Source organism: Podarcis liolepis (assembly GCF_965112155.1).
Source record: "Podarcis liolepis genome assembly, chromosome: 8".
Lineage (NCBI taxonomy): Eukaryota > Metazoa > Chordata > Lepidosauria > Squamata > Lacertidae > Podarcis > Podarcis liolepis.
In genome coordinates this window covers 79,346,911-79,367,389 of record NC_139560.1, presented here as the reverse complement: position 1 = coordinate 79,367,389, position 20,479 = coordinate 79,346,911, and the positions used below count along the sequence as shown (strand labels likewise).

General features: G+C 43.2%; 1 protein-coding gene and 1 long non-coding RNA gene across 22 annotated transcripts in view; one reads left to right on the top strand and one right to left on the bottom strand.

Moving 5' to 3' along the window:
* Positions 1-12,949, top strand: part of CTNND2 (catenin delta 2) — a 220,212-nt gene extending 207,263 nt beyond the window's left edge. For all 6 annotated transcript variants that reach the window (XM_083519176.1, XM_083519175.1, XM_083519172.1 and 3 more), the window contains 3 exons: positions 2,276-2,404; positions 8,048-8,121; positions 11,640-12,949. In XM_083519176.1, coding sequence (XP_083375302.1) covers positions 2,276-2,404; positions 8,048-8,121; positions 11,640-11,900 — 464 coding nt within the window. In that variant the 3' untranslated portion in view covers positions 11,901-12,949. The remainder of the gene's footprint in view (positions 1-2,275; positions 2,405-8,047; positions 8,122-11,639) is intronic.
* Positions 1-20,479, bottom strand: part of LOC310714390 — a 106,026-nt gene that overhangs the window by 71,736 nt on the left and 13,811 nt on the right. For 9 of the 16 annotated variants that reach the window (XR_014529679.1, XR_014529680.1, XR_014529681.1 and 6 more), the window contains exons 2-5: positions 18,711-18,914; positions 10,497-10,553; positions 8,468-8,501; positions 6,169-6,216 (exon numbers count right to left, since the gene is read on the bottom strand). This is a non-coding gene — a long non-coding RNA (uncharacterized lncRNA). Of the gene's footprint in view, positions 1-2,410; positions 4,831-5,320; positions 5,381-6,114; positions 6,217-8,467; positions 8,502-10,496; positions 10,554-18,710; positions 18,915-20,479 lie in introns of those variants that run through there. The other 7 variants (XR_014529676.1, XR_014529677.1, XR_014529678.1 and 4 more) reach the window with 3 other exon arrangements.

Sequence of the window (20,479 nt, the reverse complement as noted above, 5' to 3'; positions counted from 1 at the left end):
CTTTGATGCCTCTGGGTTTTGGGTGGGAGGATTGTTTGCTGCTGTGCTTGAGAGGTTAGGGAGCAGCTCTGTGGCATTTTGCAGTGTGGGTTTGAATCCCAGGAGCATCCTCTCTCTCGCCCCTGACATCACATTTTTAAGCAATGCCAAAGGTAAGTGAAAGCATCATTTCCCCCTTAGCGTACGCTTGGAATCCTTTCTGCCACTTCCCAACTCCATGCCCTATGGCAGTGATGGCCAAATTTGGCCCTCCAGCTGTTTTGGGACTACAACTCCTATCATCCCTAGCTAACAGAACCAGGGGTCAGGGATGATGGGAATTATAGTCCCAAAACAGCTGGAGGGCCATCACTGCCCTATGGAGTCACCCAAATGTGTGTCTGTGAACACCCTTGTTGCGTGCCTGGTCCCTTCCTTTGGTTGCTTGCTTCTTTTGAACCCAAGGGTGGGTTTCTGAGCCCTTGGTGCAGAAGGGATGTGTGTGATCTGTGCCCAGGGAATTATGTGTTGTGTGGGCTTTCATCCCTCACTGTTGTTTGTTGTGCTCGTGAGGAGCATAAAAACCCCTGTTTAGAGGAATGCCTAAGGACTGACACTACCTGGCTTGTTGCTGGCTCTGCCACTGAAGGCATGAGAATGCTGTGCTTTCATTGTGTGTGCTACAGAGGTGCCCCACTGTCATGCATTCGCTGGCTGGATTTGTGTCTAGGGAGGCTTCCCACGCAGAAATTTACTGCTCAGCTCATGGAGAGAGAGAGAGATACATGGAGGAAATGTTATGGACCCATGGGGGCAGGATTTGGATGTGCACCCCCATTGTCCCTCACACAATTTGCACTGCATGGAGGTGATGGGACCCCAAATAGGGCTAAAGTAAGCCTCTGTTGTCAAAAAATGGTTAAAATGTTGAAGAACACAATTGCTTTTCCAAATGGGTGAAGCAAATGACCCAGATTGACAGTGAGGGAGGGAGGCTCATAATTTAATTAATTGTGTGTTACACTATTGGCTTCGTGCAAGCTTGCAAATTTAGCTGGAGATTAGGAAATTTGGGGGGCTTGGGGTTAAGTATCACAGGATAATAGAGAGGCTGCACCGGGATGTTACTTGTTTTCATAACTTGATAAACATATAGAAATTTAAAAAGTATTTATTCCTACAGCAAGCAATAACTGTTTAAGGTAAAGGTACCCCTGCTCGTACGGGCCAGTCGTGTCTGACTCTAGGGTTGTGCGCCCATCTCACTTAAGAGGCCGGGGGCCAGCGCTGTCCGGAGACACTTCCGGGTCACGTGGCCAGCGTGACGAAGCTGCTCTGGTGAGCCGGCACCAGCGCAGCACACGGAAACGCTGTTTACCTTCCCGCTATAAAGCGGAACCTATTTATCTACTTGCACTTAGGGGTGCTTTCGAACTGCTAGGTGGGCAGGAGCTGGGACCGAGAGACGGGAGCTCACCCCGCCGCGGGGATTTGAACCGCCAACCAAACGATCGACAAGTCCTAGGCACTGAGGTTTTACCCACAGCGCCACCCGCGTCCCTAACTGTCCCTAACTAAAATAACTTTACGTTTACTTTATTGCTGAGAGAGTTCATAATTTCAGTAACAGAGGAAACTGTGACGTCTCCAGCCATGCTCTGACTTGGGGATTGTCTCCTCTAAAGCAGTCAAGCTATTTACAGTGCAGGGAGGTGGTCTCTGTCCAGTTCTGTTTATTATTACATTTACTAGTTTCAGCCATGTGCCTTTTGGTGTAATTAGTGGTCCCTTTTCAGAGGGGACAGAAAGGGGGGTGGCATTCCCAAACAGATACTACTAGCTTCATTTATGCGCGCTATGGTATAATCATTGTCTTTGGGGAGGGGAGGCACCGCCTCCTAAATAAATGTCCAGCAGTTGTGCATAAGATTGACACAACTTCTGTACGATGTCTAGATAGCCTTTTTCTTAGTATCTTATGTGTAGGTATTTGAATACACTGAATTCCAGACTCCTTGAGCGACAATTGTTAAATTTAACTGCTTTTTTTTTTTTTGCCCAGATGCTTCAGGTTTTCAAATAACATCTGGTTGCTTCACATGAGCTAAACGATTCCAGCCTTTCTATCAAAACAGATTACCCTTAATGTAGATGCATATAAGGTTATTGTTAAGTAGTCGAAGTAGCAGCATTCCTAAGAATTTGTGCCTGTTTATGTATTCACACCAGCGGTAGGTTTTGTATGTACTTGTGTGATGAGAGAGGTTAAAAATCCAAATTTGTTTTTGTTTGCTAGCAAGTGCCCCAGCCTCACCTCGGGAAATGATCACTTTAAAAGAAAGAAAAACAGACTACGAGTCAACCGGGACAAATGCTACTTATGGAAATAAAGGAGAGCACACTTCTAGGAAAGACGCAATGACAGGTGAGGCAGACGTTGTCGCATGTTATACATTCAAAAACAATTGAAGCAAAAGTATTGCATATACCTGTATGCAACACATTTGTAGGCTTTAAGGTTTGCGGAGCATCTTTAGAGTTCTTCCCAAATGTAGATGTGTATTTGTATTGTTTATCATTATGCTGCGATCTGAGCTCCAGCTGACATTTCCTTGTACTTGTGATATTACTAGTGGCCATAAATTGAGCCCGTATATTTTGTATGTGTCGTACATTTAAACAGGTCTGTATTGTAGCTGCAAGCAATAAAGCATTGCTGAGTTAGATAGGAAATTGTGATTTCTGTTCCTGCAGCATAATGTTTAATTCAGTGATAAAGCTTCGTATAGGAGAGAAGCTTGCATTCTAATAGTATTTTTTCTTCCATGGGGAAAAGAGGTTTTATCTGGTTTTATAACAACATTCCCCCCCCCCCCCAGCAGAAGGGCAGAGACGTGACTTGCACTACACATTTTGGCTTTGTGGTGTAACCCTAGGTGAGCACGTGTCGTGATCTCTAGCTATAGCTTTTACATGAATATCACATGGCTTAGCAGAAATTGGAATAACCAAGCATCAGATGAGTAATCACCAGGACTTCATTTATATCTTTTTATCTGTTTTTATCCTTAGGGATTAATTTTTTTACTACTCTCCTTTGGCACACCTCAGTGAAAAATATCTCGTTCCTCCAAAGCTTTGAGGAATCAGCTTAATTATTCATTGGTGTTAGTTACTGGATATTTAAGACCTGGGTATTTGTGTTGCTTTCTGAAAGAGGTGCCACTCCTCTCAGGCAGAGGCCAGATTATTCTGGGCAGAGCAGGCAGGATCTGGCCCATGGAGCCAGAAAGCTTCTGCACCCCAACCTAGAGGAATGTTTCATGTCTCCCCACCACCACCCATTTTCACTAGGGGGCTGTGAGGGGAGGCAATAAAGTGCATTAGTGGATTTGGGGGGAAACTATCTCACCCAAACCTGCTGTTGGGAACTGTTGCCTAAATTTGGCCCTTTCTGCCAGTTGTGGGAAATGGTTGGCAAAATAAATAAATACTGTATTTTTTGCTCTATAAGACTCACTTTTCCCCTCCTAAAAAGTAATGGGAAATGTATGTGCGTCTTATGGAGCGAATGCAGGCTGCGCAGCTATCCCAGAAGCCAGAACAGCAAGAGAGATTGCTGCTTTCACTGCGCTGCGATCCCTCTTGCTGTTCTGGCTTCTGAGATTCAGAATATTTTTTTTCTTGTTTTCCTCCTCCCAAAACTAGGTGTGTCTTGTGGTCTGGTGCGTCTTATAGAGCGAAAAATAGGGAAACTTGAAAGGGAGAGAGATTGTAGGCTTGTCCACTCATTCTGGTTATGCCCCACCCACCCAACTCAGATTTGGGCTTAGACAGAGAAGAAACTTACTACATGCTAAAAATGAAATTATTGTCCACATGCACACACAAGAGGGAGGCATCAGCCGACTTGACTGAATCCTGAACTGTGACACTTGTGAAGAGGACATCTTAAGAGGCCCTGGGCATGTTGACTAGTCCTGTAATTTGGGAGGATTTGAAACCATGCAACTGCAGGTGGCTAAAGGTAGCTGTGACCAATCTGCCTTGGCCTCAGCTTGGTGACATTCTCCCCTCTCAGCACCTACCCATCTGCCAAACTAAGCACTTGCTGGGCTTGTACTGCTATCATGCCGAAGCATCTGTCCAGTTGTGACACCTTGCATGGTGGCGGCTCACCTTCCATTCCCCACTGCAGGCACAATTTTATCTTTGTAGCAAGCCCCTACATGAACCAAAAGTTTAAGCCGAAGGCAACAGAGAGGTGGAAATGGGTTGTTGCAGCTTCCCTGGATATTTCTGGTTGTGCACAGAACCTGTTTAAACTTAGAGCTGTTCACTTTTCACTTTATTGAAATGGCTGTCGAAGTAAGCTCTCTCTCCCCCTTCATTTCCAAGGGGGCAACATTTGCCCCCTGGGTGTGAAACATACAAGCATGGTGAGGTGGCGGGAGGCTCAGCTACCAAGAGAACAGGTGGGAAATTGTATGTATAAATATTAACAAAAATAAATAATAAGCATTCGTAATATTTAATTCCAGAGGTGGTAAACCACAGGCCATATCAGGCGCACTAGGCCGTTTTAAATGGCCTTCCATCACAGCACTGGGCTTGGAGGAAAGTAATGGAAAGAAGATGCCTTTGCCTCCTGGCATCACTGCAGTTTCAAAAAGTCAGGATACTTGGAGGGTCGGGGGGAGATCCAAGGGAATTTGCAGGAGAGGCTGCACAGATGCAGAAAGAGACCAAAGGGCGGGGGGGGGAGGATTGAGAGTGAGTGTGAGGAGGGCTGCAAGGGAAGTCAGAGGGAAGAGAATAAATTCTGGGTTGGCAATCCCAATGGCAATCTACCTAGGAAAGAATGGAAAATAGCATAGGGTGATATGAGAAACCCTACATTACAGAAAAGGAACTAGACAGTGGAGCCCAGGGGTGAGAAAGGATCCCAAACCCTAGTGGTACAGATCCCATCTGGCTCTTTCTTAATTTTTTAAGAATTCCTCCATCACAGCATTGGACTTGAAATCTACAGAACCTCTAGACTTCCTTTCCTTGTTGTGGTTCTGAATGGTACCAGGAATCGGGAGCTGCGGCCATTCTAAACGTCTCATTCAACAGCAATTCTGTTCCATTGAGGATCTAACACAATTTGCTACCACTGATCGCCAAATCCTTCAGGTTTTCACCAGGATTTCAGCTAACGCAGCCAAAAGATGAAACAAAATGGACAAAAGCTATGTCATAGCCAGCGTGGGATCCTTCGCTCCTCACTAGATTCTGATCCATCAAGAATCCGTGACCAGCTGAAAGGCAGCTTCCACATTCCGACAAGGTATTGTGCTTTTAGTGTTTGAGACCAAGGTCGTCACTTCACACATTTACTCATGGCCAATTCCAGTATCTGTATAATGCAACATTAGCACGTTCACACTTCACATTAAAATGTTCCCCCCAAAACTTAACCTGTGAAGCAGGCCTAATCTTGGACTCAGCTGACATTTGTGCTTTGTCTCTAAAGTTCATGCCTGGATTTTGGAGGACAGGCGAGACATGCTCGCTTGTCAGGATCTAATTTGGTAACACAGAAGGCCACACAAATATATTAATACTTTATAGGAGCTGCAGCACATTCAAGCTTATTTGAAACTCCCTACCTACAGATTATCAACCAGGCGCCTTCACTGTATTCTTTTTGCTGCCTGTTAGAAATGCCATTGTGAATTTTAATCTTAGCTTTTTCTCTGTTTTAATGGCATCAATAACAATTTACATCTTTTTGTAAACTCTTTAAGGGCTTTTTTATTACACTCAAACAGTGTATAAATTTCATGCAATTAAAAAAATATTAAGCAAGCTCTAGTAAAGGCAAAAAAAGTTTATTGCACTTTATCTACTCTGTCTTTTTCATCTTGGCTGCTACACCAGTGCTTTTTCATACATATTTGACCACCAACCCCTTCTCCCCTCCGCCCCATTTTGCCTGCAATTTTCTCTCTGCCTCCTCTACACTCGCTTGTTTTAATTGGGCACAAATATACAGAGGGAATATCCTCATTGCTGCCCTGTCATATTCAGCACACCATGAGCGATAAGCTTAGACAACAAAGCCAAAAAATAATTGATCTACAACAGTTTGCATTATTTGATTGACAACAGAGATCACAAGTCTTATTTGCTTTTTCAGGTTACCTCATCTGAGCTCGGGGCACGTTGCTACCACATCAAATGAAGCCTCGTCTGAAGAGAAAGGGAAGAATAAATGAAAGAAAAACATATTCTCTTTGTGTATGAAATGTATACATCACCTTGAAAAAGAACCTCAACAGGCATGAAAACAAAACAGGCTTAGCCAATCTTAACAACAATTCAATAAAACATGCTACAAAATTGCAGCTTTGTGGGCCTTTTTTTTTTTAAACTCCCCCTGGCCAGATATTGTACAAAGGTCTTCTTTCAGATTGCGTTGCATGTACAGATATATGTTTTCCAATAGCATAAAGATATCAAACACATGTGCACATATCCTGCCTCTGAATAAGTGCTTAAGTGCTAGCAGGAAAGGGAGATGATGGAAGAAAGCAGCAGCAAGAATTCCTATTGGAATGAGCCTATTACTCCCAGGTAATACTCCTAGTGGAATGAGCCTATTACTCCCAGACACTTGAAGGAATCTGGACTAAAGACTGGGGTGAGAACCCTGAGTTTTCCATTTCATCCCCACTAGTAACAAGATTTGGTTCCAATACTATATCTATTATGTGTTCAGATATACAGCCTCTCCCATGTCACCAGACCTATTATTTATTTATTTATTTATTTATTATTATTCAGCTTCACTTGGCAATCTCTATTATCAAGTGCCTCCTTACAAAAATCAAAACTACAACACCCTTGTCCGATTTTTTTTATAAAAAGAGCTTTTTGATTGAGCTGCTTGATGCCACCTCACTCCAAATTTCTAAGCACCCACATAAAGTGGCCTCGCAAAGGAGGAGGAAGAATGAACCCAGCGTGACTTCCATATAAAGATCTCCGAAAGCTAACAAGCAGCTAATGTCACACTTGTCTGACTTTGCCACAAGGAACAACCAGGACCCATTCAGCAAAGGAATAGTCTGGCCACATTGGTAACCTCAAGCTTGGACTACTGTAATGTGCTGCCCTTGACATTGGTCTGGAAACCGCAGCTGCTGCAAAATGCAACGGCTGTGCTACTCACTGGGGTGCTTTACTACATGCATGCTGCAACACTTTTAAATTGCACTGCTTGCCAGCTACTGAACCATGTTCAAGGTTTGGGTTTTGACTTACAAAGCCCTGAAGCACTTGGGACGAGGCTGCCTACAAGAGTGCATTCTTCCCTACTGCCCTCTTAGGATCACTCTGTTCCTCTGCTAAGGCTTTCCTAAACAATCGCAACCTTGGTGTTTATAAGTGATTCACATGCTATTTTAAAAGCCAAGTTCTATATGGCCACAAGTGGTTTGTTTACATGCAAAATGGCGAATTTGCAGTTTAGACTATGATATGCTATGATGTTCCTGACTCTTGGGTTTCAATCCTACTGGAGATAATGAGCCATTAGGGGATAATGAATGCCATGTGCTATAATTATCTGTTCTGTGAACAAATATAGATGGCTTGTAGCTCTTGACAATCAAATTCATCGAGTGACTCCATGTTCTGGTGTATTAATGGAAGAAAAATCCCTTCTGTCATAGCGTATTGATTATTTTATACATCTCTGTCGTTTCCCCTTTTAGTGCCCTTTTCCTAAACTAATAAGCCCCAAGATGCTTAGCCTTTCTTCACAGGAAAATGCTCCAAAACCTTCATCATCTTAATTCACCTTTTCTGTGACTGCTCCAGTCCTGCAATAACCTAACTGAAATGGGGCCATCACCAGAACTGTGTACAGCGTTTTCAATGTGCCTGCATAACTGATGGCTAAGAAATGCATTATGATGCTTGCCTGTTTAAACCACGAATTACCCTTTTCACTTGCTACTAGCTGGCTTTCTGTTTGGTAACACAATTCCCTTTTCTCCCCCCCCCTTCTCATCTTCAGCTCAGAACACTGGAATCTCTACTTTGTACAGAAATTCTTATGGTGCACCTGCTGAAGATATTAAACACAACCAGGTATGTGGCCAGAGCAATTCATTGGTTTTTGAGCCATAACAGAACATAAAGAAAATATGAATTGTGGGGAGGACATTATTGTGAAACTGTTGCCAAACTCTTGCTTTATTTATTTTTCAAATTAAATTTATTTATTTTTCAAATTTTATTTTTCAAATTAAAGTGATGGCCTAAATGCTCATGATTTTCATACAGTGTAATTCGAAAATATAGAATCAAAGCCATTTGAAAATAATATAGAATCAATACGATAAACTTAGTATTATACTAGTTCCAGCACAGGAATGAGGGCATAATAATGATGTAGTCTTTAACGATAAGGAAAGCAAAGTTCAATTATTCCTACCTTTGTCTCTATCACCACCACTCCAGCAGTGTTCCTGCAAGAAGGAAATATATAATCACTTTTTCCAATCAAAGTTTGTATAAAACTATCTGATAGCAATTGTTAATTGTTAATGCTTCTCGGGGAGGGGTATTAACAATATGCATGCAAGGATTCTATAGGATTCATAATATATGAAGAACAGTTCTCTGCTTCACATTTCTTAACTATTCCCATTTAATAATAATAAATTTTATTTATACCCTGCCCTCCCCGGCCAGAGCCAGGCTCATGGCGGCTAACACCAGTAAAATTACAATAAAAACATAATTGGGGGGACCAATTTAAAATACAGGTTAAAATGCAGCCTCATTTTAAAAGTAGCCCATAGATCAAAACCATAAGGGGAGGGAAAAACACAAAGGTCCACACCAAAGGCCAGGCAGAACAGCTCTGTGTTGCAGGCCCTGTGGAAAGAAGTCCCACAGGGCCTTAGTCTCTTGTGACAGAGCGTTCCACCAAGTCGGGGCCAGTACTGAAAGGCCCTGGCCCTAGGTGAGACTAATCTAGCCCTGGGAAATGCCAACATTTACTGGTCAAATATGGAAATGAGAGTAGAATTCGGCAGTTGCTGAAGACCATGTTCTTTTTGAGCAGCATCAGTAAATGTCACAAATACCTGTGTTATGATGCTTGTTTTGGAAATTTACCAATCTGCCATCATAAAAATTAAGTAAATGTCATCTTAAGGCTAAGGAAAAAGGATTACATCTGGTCAATATAATTTAGCCTTGAGATGTATTAGTAAATGTCAGGATGCCCTGCCAAAACTTGAAGAATTTCTGGTTAATGGTGTTCTGACATTTTCTGTAACAAAAATATAGGAAAAGAAGATGGCTTCTCTTCTGCTGCTGTTACATTGGGCCTTGCTAACGGGAGGAGCTGTGGTCTGGATGACACATGACAATTAGCCATGATTTGTTTGAAAACTAGCTGGGGTGGTTTTTGTTGTTGGTGGTGTTGCCAACAAACCGCAGTGTGAGCCCCCTAGCTCAGTGTTTTTCAACCTTTTTTGGGCAAAGGCGCACTTGTTTCATGAAAAAAATCACGAGGCACACCACCACTGTGTGCGGAGAGGGAGATGTCAGAACCCCGCTGCTCTCTATGGGGAATCGGATAAGAGCGGACCCCCTGTCCGCTCTCATCCGATCCCATCCGATCTGATCCCCACCCAGGACGGATGGAGAATAGGGTGGACACAGTCCGGCGCCCGTCTAGTGGGCAAAAATTTGACTTTTTTTAAAAAAAAAATCTTTCGAATTTTTCGATTTTTCCCACGGCACACCAGGCTACATCTCGCGGCACACTAGTGTGCCGCGGAACAGTGGTTGAAAAACACTGCCCTAGCTTACAGGTCATGGTTTGTTTTACCATGGTTTGGCATTATGTTTGAATTCAACAACCTTGCTTAACCATGGTTTGCTGGGCCACCTCACCCCAGACATCTGGCAGAGACACGAGAAGAGCAACTGGAAAACAAACCACTAGTTGCAGGAACAAGCTATGAGTTGTTTGTAACTCACGCCTTGCTGAGCAAACCTTGGTTTGAAGGTAGTAGATTATACAGGAGATAATCCAAACATGTAAGGTCTGAACAGGAGCAAAAGACTATGGTTTAAAGGGCCAAAGGGAGGGTGTGATCAGGGTCGAGGGTCAGGTTCCAGAGAAGATAGTAGGACAAAGCAGTGTCTACGTGGCTACTTGAGCAAGAAGTTGCTCAGACTGAAGGAGCAAGGCTTGTGCAACAATTATAGAGAGAGAGCCCTTGGTCTGGCTAGGCTGAAGTGCAATCTCTGGCCATTATATGGGTGACACCGCAGTTCAACAGAGGTCAGTCCAATGATTCCTCCTGCCTGAGCTGCATTGGACTTGCAGCATCTTACACAGCAGTGCAGACAGAGTGCACATTTTCAATCCAGTTTGTTTTTCTGGCATTCTGTGTGGAATGGACTATATTTTACCCCAGTCAAACACCAAAAAGTATCCTTACCTCTGGACTGCACTCTGTTAAACGTCTTAGACCAAAAGAGCTTCTCAAAATTGAAGCCTGGGGAAAAATAACAGTTGTTATTATTATTAGACATTTATTTGTATGCCATTTTTTGTTCCTAAAGTCCCCAAACCCAAGGGCAACGAATTAAATTGCAACTGCACAAAAATACATTAAAACAAGATAATACCATCAATCATACCAGCAGTATAGATCAGCAGGATCATGAGATCAGGGGATACATCTGTTGTCATTAAAAGCAGAGCAAAAAAGAAGTGTCTTTTGTGTCTGCTGAAAAGAAGGGATCATGTTTGTGTGTCAGTGTGCCTGCTTCTGGAGTTCTTTAGTAAGTACTCAGGACTCAAAAGTTCAATACATTGACGCTTCGGGTTATGAACTCCACAAACCTGGAAGTAGGTGTCCCAGGTTGCGAACTTTGCCCCGAACACAATCTGCTTCTGGGGCCGCGGGAGGCCTATGATGGAATTGCATGCCTAAAAACGCTTCAGGTTAAGAACGGACGTCCGGAACGAATTAAGTTTGCAACCCGAGGTACCACTGTAATTTCAATTAGCTTACTGCCTGAATATGTGAGGCAGGAAGCACAATGTAGGAAGTTAGCTCCTTGTCATCTTGCTGAGCTTCTGGTGTTCTTCCAATTTAATACTTTGAAAACTATTGGTAGTTTATTTCTCATGCTGCTTTAACTGGAGCTTGGAAGATACAGCAGAAAAGTGCCTGGGAAAGGGAATCAGCTTTAAGCTATGTACCATGAGACATTTCCGAAGCCCTTTTCTTCCATTCTTTCTCTGGTTTGCAGATGTAACCACAGTCCCAAAAAGCTTGGAGACCCTTGCAGCAGACCCTTTGCTCTTTAACCATGTCTCGAAGCAAAACGTCTGTTAGGAGCAGTAATCAATGCAAGTGCAAAGCAGTCCATTTAGGAAGATCAAGCAAAACAGTGCAATTAATTCGGGGGGTGGGAGCCTAAGAGATTATGAATGCAGCTGCTGAAATGTTGGAAGCATTCATACTGCCAGCCCTAATAAGCATCGTTAAAGTTATCTTCCTCCCTAAATGATAGCTTGATTCCCATCGCAGCACTAATACCTAACAAGCTGAGGCTTATTGTTCTGTTGATAGGTCTCAACACAGCCAGTTCCACAGGAGCCCACTAGAAAAGATTATGAACCATATCAGCCATTTCAGAATTCAACAAGAAACTATGACGAGTCCTTCTTTGAGGACCAAGTACATCACCGTCCTCCTGCAAGCGAGTACAATATGCATCTGGGACTTAAGTCCACCGGGAACTACGTCGACTTCTACTCGGCTGCTCGGCCCTACAGTGAACTCAATTACGAAACAAGCCACTATCCTGCATCTCCGGATTCCTGGGTTTGAGATTTGGGCAAGGAAAAAAACAAAACGGCTCCGGGAACTGTGCATGTGCATGCATACCACAAGACATTCTTTTCCTGCAAATTTAGTTTGTTAAAAGCCTGTTCCATAGGAAGGCCCTGATAACCAAGTGTGGAAAACTTTTAAGATGCTTTTAGATGGCTAAACGATTTGGACATTAAGCACGGGAGTGTCATTAGAAAGGGGGGAAATGTATATGTATTTCTGTATCTATATAATCCCGTCTCTCTATATATATAGATATAGAAATATATTGTGGGGAGGGGGGCAGCTTTGCGGTTGGCCCTTGTATGTAGAGTGTAAAACAAATAGTGCTGTATATTGAATGTGGCTGAAGGAAAGAGGGGAAGGTGCAACAGCCGACGTAGGACCAGAGTTAAGCACAAGAAAATGAATAGTTTACAAAACCTTAAGGGGGACAGCTTCTCACACTTTGTTTCCTCTCCTCATCCATTGTGAATCTAGGCTTCAAGTTGCATTTGAGGTTTCCTCTGTACAGCAAGATGTTTCTTGCCTTTTGTTAATGCATTGTTGCAAAGTATTTGATGTACATTACAGATTTAAGAGAGAGAGCGAGAGAGAGAGAGAAGTGCATTGTGTATATTACACCAATGCCACAGTGTTTCTTCATCTATGGTTCTAAATATTGCTTCAATTTCAAAACTTTGAAATATGTATGAATTTCCAGGGGGGGAGAGGGGTTGTTTTTTTTCTTTCTTCCTTTCTTTCTTCCTTTTCTTTTCCCCAGTGCGTTTTAACAAAACAAAAACAAAAAAAACAACCAACGGAATATTTAGCAGTATTGTTCGTTCTGATATGTGAATTTGTTTGTGGCAACTAAAAAAAAAAAAAAAGGCATTCAGCAGTTTCTGACAATTAACATTCATCATTCCACACTCCTTGTCAACGAAGTGCTTTTTCACTGCCTAAAATTTTAGATGTAGATATTTGAAATAGATTTTTTCATTTATACCAGTTTTCTTTATGATGATACAGTGTTAAAAAGAAAATAAATTACAATTGATCTGTCATCCATATTTGCTAAGAATGTCTATTTCCAAGAATCCTGCATCTAAATACACATTCTTGCTTGTGTGTGTGTATGTCTGTGCGCGTATGTATGCCCCCCCCAATGTGTGCATAATATTCTGTGTGTATGTTTCTGCAGCATAAAGCGTGTTCTGTTGCAATGTTGCCAGACATGAGAGAATTCTCATCTACCTACAAAACTCGGGGGGGGGGGAGGGCTCTCCACAAGATACGAGACCATTTTGCACTCTCGTACACAAATACATAGACTTTCAGGCTTGCTAAGTGCAGACCAACAAGGGGAGGTTAGCACAGAAGCAGTTCCCAACATCTCATACAACAGTATGAGTGGGAGAGTATGCTAGGGGTCTAACATTTTCATCTCTAGTGCAGCTATAGCAGCAGAGTACAGCAGAAGGGGATTCCTTCCCCATTTATCCAGATAAATTGTGAGCTGTTTCCCTTTAGTAGTGCTGCTGAGGACTTGTAAGGGACTGGGGGATTGTACAAGAGGAGGAGAAATCCTGATGCTCCTTTGCTTTAGGTTAGGTGTGAAGGACAGCCGATATCCTTAGGTCCCGATAGCCTGAGGTGAGGAATTTCTGAGCAATGTCTGGCATCACTGCCCCTACAAGCTGAGAGTCCTCCCTCCCTCCCTTCCCACCACATGTGGTCTGTCCTTTTTTGAAGAAGAAAAAGAAAACAAAGAGTTTTGAGACTGTGCTACTGTGGACTGGTAATCTGGCCACACTGTTCCATCTGCTATTGCCTCTGTTATTTTTTTTATTTACATATGTATATATTAAATTTTTCTCTACAGTGGAAACTCCAGTATGTATCGCCCCTTCCTTGCAGTGAGAGTTGACTGACCATCATTGGGGATTCACGTGGTTATCCAGCCCCAAGTACGCTGCTTACTTTCCCCCCCAAGGAAAGAAGGGAAAGCTTAGCCATTCATCCACAAACTCCAGTGTAAGAAAATGGCTGAGTAGTTCTTTGCCAAACATTTGAATCAGCAGAGCAGGTTGCGTTCCTGTGAGGCGTCAAGACTTGCAAGATTAATGTAACTGCCCTAAATGTGAGTTAACACTCTTGGGCCATCTGCTAGGTGAGGTTCCGTGTTCGTTCCCCACCCCAGAAGAAGTCAGAATGCAACAACCAATATGACAGAATGCATGGCTGAAAAGGAAATAAAGGTATATAACATTTCAGAGAGCAAACAGTAAATTGATATCTAAACAGTATCCTATCCACCATCACAACCCATGGAAAATATAGACCACTTCTGTACATTGTTTAATCTGGTGTAATATAATTAATGAAAAATAATATGTTTGAAATAGCGCAGCAGAGGAAGAGGGGGACCTGGGTCTCCATCATTTAACAATTGTTGGTAAGTATAAAAATATTGCAGGGATGCGGGTGGCGCTGTGGGTAAAACCTCAGTTCCTAGGACTTGCCGATCGTATGGTCGGCGGTTCGAATCCCCGCGGCAGGGTGAGCTCCCGTCTCTTGGTCCCAGCTCCTGCCCACCTAGCAGTTCGAAAGCACCCCTAAGTGCAAGTAGATAAATAGGTACCGCTTTATAGCGGGAAGGTAAACGGCGTTTCCGTGTGCTGCGCTGGTGCTGGCTCGCCAGAGCAGCTTCGTCATGCTGGCCACGTGACCCGGAAGTGTCCCCGGACAGCGCTGGCTCCCGGCCTCTTAAGTGAGATGGGCGCACAACCCTAGAGTCGGACACTACTGGCCCGTACGGGCAGGGGTACCTTTACCTTATAAAAATATTGCAGTTCTACATTGTATGGTAAGGTAAAGGTAAAGGGATCCCTGACAATTAAGTCTAGTCGCGAACGACTCTGGCGTTGCAGCGCTCTTCTTGCTTTACTGGCCGAGGGAGCCGGCGTTTGTCTGCTTCCGTAGACAGTTTTTCCAGGTCATGTGGCCAGCATGACTAAGCCACTTCTGGCAAAACCATAGCAGCACGAAAACGCCGTTTACCTTCCCGCTGGAGCGGTACCTATTTATCTACTTGCACGTTGACGTGCTTTCGAACTGCTAGGTTGGCAGGAGCAGGGGCTGAGCAACAGGAGCTCACCCCATCGCGGGGATTCGAACCGCCGACCTTCTGATTGGCATCCCCAAGAGGCTCAGTGGTTTAGACCACAGCGCCACCCGCATCCCCTTACATTGTATGATACTCATTATCATTTACATAGTGATGCAATGCACAGCCTTATTGGAATGATACCGCAACTACTGCAATTTAACATTTAATACCAGCAGTGTACTGGCTGCAGTGCTGAACGCAGAAGGAAAATGGCCTTTGGCCAGAGTACTGGAATACTGTTATCCTTGTTGAGTCAAATTGCTTGAAGCAGATTTAAAAACACAAAAAAAGTTGGAAGAATCTGATGCCGAAGCGCACATACTACATTACTATTTGCTACAACCTACGATAACATGAAGCTACATGGCCAATATGAAATTAGTCAGGATTATTTTGAGTTTCTAATAAGTGATGATCATGTAATAGGACTTTCAGGAGGGGGTCCTCCTGAGTTTGTTAGCCGGTGAGGTGTCAGGTTAATTGTTGGTTTAAGAAGCATGTGACTGGTTGGGTATTCTTAATCAATGATAATCGTTTCATCTCTGCCTGATATTTTATCACCAGAGATAAGAAAATTTTTCAGAATGGCTACTTGTATTAGAGCAGAAATAAACAGATGCAGAGCTATATATTGTAATGTAGATATGGTTTGTCAGTGATCCTAGCACTGTAGTTAACTTTTCCAGGCACACCTTTCCAATGTACAATAAGCAACCCTCTCTCCTTTTGTAGTAAACTTGGGGGGGGGGGAGATGCGGGAAATCTAGTTGGAGGAAGGGCTCAATGGACATAATGTATATGAAATATATATATATCTCACACACCATGATTTTAGACACAAGTTGTTCCTATTTTCTTTATTATTAACTGGATGGAAGTTGAACATGCACTTAAGCATGTCAGTTATCAAAAATTATCCAGTTTTAGAAATCAAACGGAATGTTACTTCGCATCCGGCATAGCAGTGTCTTTGGTAGCATTTCATACAGCGATCTGAGCATCACATTTTGACTTGAGTCTATTGTACATAGGAAAGAAATTTGCTTTGGATGGTGAGTGTGTGTTGGTGTCCAGATGTGATGCTAAGGGCCTGAGATGGCCATGCTTGCAACAAGATGGGATTCCCATTAGCTGCAGAAGCAACAGCCACCTCTTGTCTTGCTGCTTCCCACGCCAAAGCCCTTCAGGAGTAATGTACCACAATGAGCTGCTCCTTTGTGCGTAGCACAAGCAAGCTGCTATGTTTGGCATCTAATTCAAACAAGCTTAGATGTTAACACTTATTAAGTAAAGTGGTTTACAATGAAAAGCTAAGTAATATAAACAAAAGGCTTAAAAAAAACACTGTCGAGAACAGCAGCAGCTATATATTTCAGCTGCTGTTTCTCTTTCTGTTGACAAGAGAACAGAATTTCTGGGTGTAAAGGGACCCCTGACTTTTCCCTAGCTAATAAGAGGACCTTCTCAAGTCTCACACGGGGGACCTGAATGCAGGTTGGTGGTCCATGAGATAAAATTTAGGGCCTTTTTGCTCTAGACTTCCACATGCACCCTTAACGTTTGATTGGGACAAGCTTGCATTTGAACAAATGGGCATGCTGCCATTATGTCTCGTTCCATCATTACTAATAATGCATAGCATAAATACAAGCTTGACAGGGCATGGCAAATGTAGCCTAAAGAGAAGTCACTTTCAAACTGTCCCAGTTTATATATCTTGAAGGTTCTGGGAAGCCGGGTGTGGACTTTTAGGTGACAACATCAGCAAATGGTTTGGAAGATGGCATGCCTGCCCATTGCCCACATTCCTATGTCATATAACACCATCAGAGGAGTGTTGGGCACGTTCTAAGAAGTTTGCTCTCGCCATCTACATGAGCCCAAGAGCTGAGCTAGCACTCCACACAAAAGGAGTGTAGGACATGCTCCAGAATCCTGCAATATGCAGTGGTTCTGTTGTGCAACAGATGTTCAAGCATTCCTTGCAGTCAAAACAATAAAGGCAGAATAGAGAGTAATGTAGGGTGGGGGGAACCTCTGCGCTAAATAAAATGCTGGGGGGTAGGGGTGGGGTAATAAGATTTTTTATAACTAAAATGCTAAAATAATGAGAGATGGGAGAACAGCTGTTTGGTGCAGGAAGGGCAGAAAGCCGAAGAGTTCAGATGTAGCTGTTGGACAAAATGTGCAAGTCTGAAAAAGGCTGGACATTTAAACAAGTTATTGAGGGAAAGGGGTATATTTTTCCCTCCCTCCAGCATTTTAAAAGAAGTTGGAAAGACCTAGGAAAAGGACATCTTATGCAAGGGGCTTGTGCCGCACAGGTAGATTAAACTAGATAATCCCTAAACTTTTTATTGGTTTCCCTGACTGGTTTTTTTTGCCAAAGGCCAAAACTGCATTAGCATTGGCTTCCAATTTCCCTCCACTTTGCCCATTTTTTGTCCTGCAGTAGCAAATACTTAAGAGTAATATTTGAATATTCAAACTCCAATGACATACCAAATCACTTTCCAGCTAGGCATACGTAAATCCTTCACACCTCCCCAGGATTTAGGGGGCTTTGCAGATGGGTAGGTGGGTCAGTCGGTTGGTTGGTCTGTTGGTTTTTCAAATGTTACCACAAACTCTTGGCTGTGTGTCCCCCCCCCCAGCAATGTAATAACCCACATAGAAAGAGGGATTCCAAAAATGTATAAAATGTATTTGTTGTACTGTAAAAATGTTTGATTTAAACACAGGCTTCATTTTAGACTCCTAATCAACTGTGTAGATCTCTATATAAAAAGCTCATTGTTTTATTAAGATGCTGTTTATGGTCTGAAAGGAATGGTTGAGCTATTATAATACTAACAAAACTGCACTACCATGAGCAATATTAAGCTTAAAAAGTGGACATTTCAAGAGTAAAATATTATTTAAACTATATTAATATTGAAAGTACATTTTGGCAATGTATAAACGCCCAAAAGTTAAAATAAATGTTGTCAAGTTAAATGGCAAAATACTACTACTACTACTACTAATAGTAATGAGAATCAACAGACTATACTTTTTCATTGTACATGTTGGTAGCATGTACAAAAGCTAACTTGAACTGAGATTTTCTATCAATAAATACTACTGTATTGTGGAGAGTTGCTGTTCATAGTGCAGTATGTGAAAAGCCAAAAGCAAGAAGGAATATATGCAGTGTTGAATATATACAGAAGACATACCTCCTCGGTTCTCCATACATTTGGGACACATGCACACACAAAGTGCTGGTGTAGCACAGTGGCGAAATGTATGATCCAGGAAACCTCCGAACTTCATAGGTCCCCTAGAAGTAGCCAGCTTACTGCATTCTGTATGTTTCTGAACTCCCATCAGCTACAGACAACAATCTAAATTCATCTGGAGGGGAGTATATTGACTACCCCTGTCTTAGGCAATAAACTCTTGGCCCCTTATTCATGCAACCTCATTAAATAGTCCATTAAGACCAGTACTTCTCCCATCGTTCTAAAGAATGCTACAGAAATCTAGCATATCATTGGTCAAGATATTGAATATGTCAGAATGATACGAAGACTGTTCCATTTACTTTCGGGTTCTCTCTAGCAGCCATAATAGTGCAAACATGTTATCCCCACCCACCCTGATTTTTATCCTACCTCTTGCTCCTTTGGGGAACCTGTTCTCCCCCAGCTAAGGTGTTTGCAGGCCAGCTCCTCCCCCAGTTTCACACAGCAGAACACAAGGCGCCAGCCACTTCTTCCTCAGCAGATGTTGAAAGCGAAGCACGGACAGCAATGCTCCCTGAGCAAATTTTCTTCCAAGAATTGGTGCTGTTGCCGGCCAGCTGCTTCCAGTCCAGCCTGTGGCAAAGAGAAAAGGATTGGGAAAATTAGGGGCAGGAGGTATTTTCACTCCACTTAGGTCTAAGGCAGGGGTCTGCAACCCGCGGCTCCGGAGCCGCATGTGGCTCTTTTACACCTTTGCCGCGGCTCTGGGGCGGATACTAGCGAGGGGAGGAGGCGTATTATGCGCCCCGACACTCCCCACTGTGGCGGGCACTGTACTGGCTGTGACGTCGCATGGGGGCGGTGCGTGCGTTAGTCACGCACCGTCCCGATGTCACCTTCCCGCCCGCCCACCCGCTACATTGTAAGGAGCATGTACGCTGGTCACTGCATTGAAAGGGGGCATGTACGCTGGTCACTGTTTTGAAGGGGAGTGAAGAACACCCACACCCACAAAAAAGGTAACTTGTTAATTTAACGTTTATTTCTATGAGGAGGAGTAATTCTGAGGGGTCAAACAAAAAAATAATAAAAAGTGACAAAAAAGTTATTTTTATAATGACGAGTTTTGCGGCTCCCAGTTTTTTTTTCTTCGGAAACAGGTCCAAGTGGCTCTTTTTGTCTTAAAGGTTGCAGACCCCTGGTGTAAGGGAAGCCCATTTGACCTGGCCCACCACCCAACACAACTGTGAAGATATGGCCTAACCCGTCAGGAAATGTTCCTGCAGAACATCTATCCGCAGATACAATATGCTTTTAGGCATATACTCTGACAATGAAGAGAACTCCTGCCGAGCAAAAATCACCAGCCTTTCTCAAACTGCAGGAAGAAAAGTATGCAAGCAAATGTGGGGGTGCTACACCTAACACAGGTCCTTGGGGAGCTAGTAGGCACTTTCTCAAACTTGCAAAAGTGCCATGAGTTCCAGTCACAAAATAGCTGTCATGGATTGTGTGACATAACACAAAATGGATATGGTTTATCTAAACAAGCAGATAAACAGATAGAACAAAATGATGTGGGCATGACCCTGCCCCCATCAACCACCCCATCAATGGGAGGGAAAGGCGACAGCATCAGCTACCTCTGCACGCACAGAGAAAAGCTTTTTGCACCTCTGGCAGACTGGGAACCTGGGAACTAATAGCATCACAGAAGGCTTTAAGAGAATACAGTGGTGCCTCGCAAGACGAAAAGAATCCGTTCTGTGATTCTCTTCGTCTAGCGGTTTTTTCGTCTTGCGAAGCAAGCCCATTGGCGGATTAGCGCTATTATCAGCTGATAAGCGGCTTAGCAGCTTAGAAAAATGGGGGGGGGAGGGGAAAAACCCCGCAGGAACTCGCAAGACATTTTCGTCTTGCAAAGCAAGCCCATAGGAGATTCGTTTTGCGAAGCACCTCCAAAACGGAAAACTCTTTCGTCTAGCGAGTTTTCCATCTTGCGAGGCATTCGTCTTGCGGGGCACCACTGTAGTTAGGATTCAGGGGCTGTGACAAGCTGGAGCGATACTTAGTCAAAACCAGGGATGAAAGAAGCTGTCAGTTTTGGTTCTCCCACTTTCTCATTTTTCCGATATTAAAATCAATTCTACAGCAATTCGTTGGAAAAAATCCTCATGAAAATTCATCAGCATTTCTGA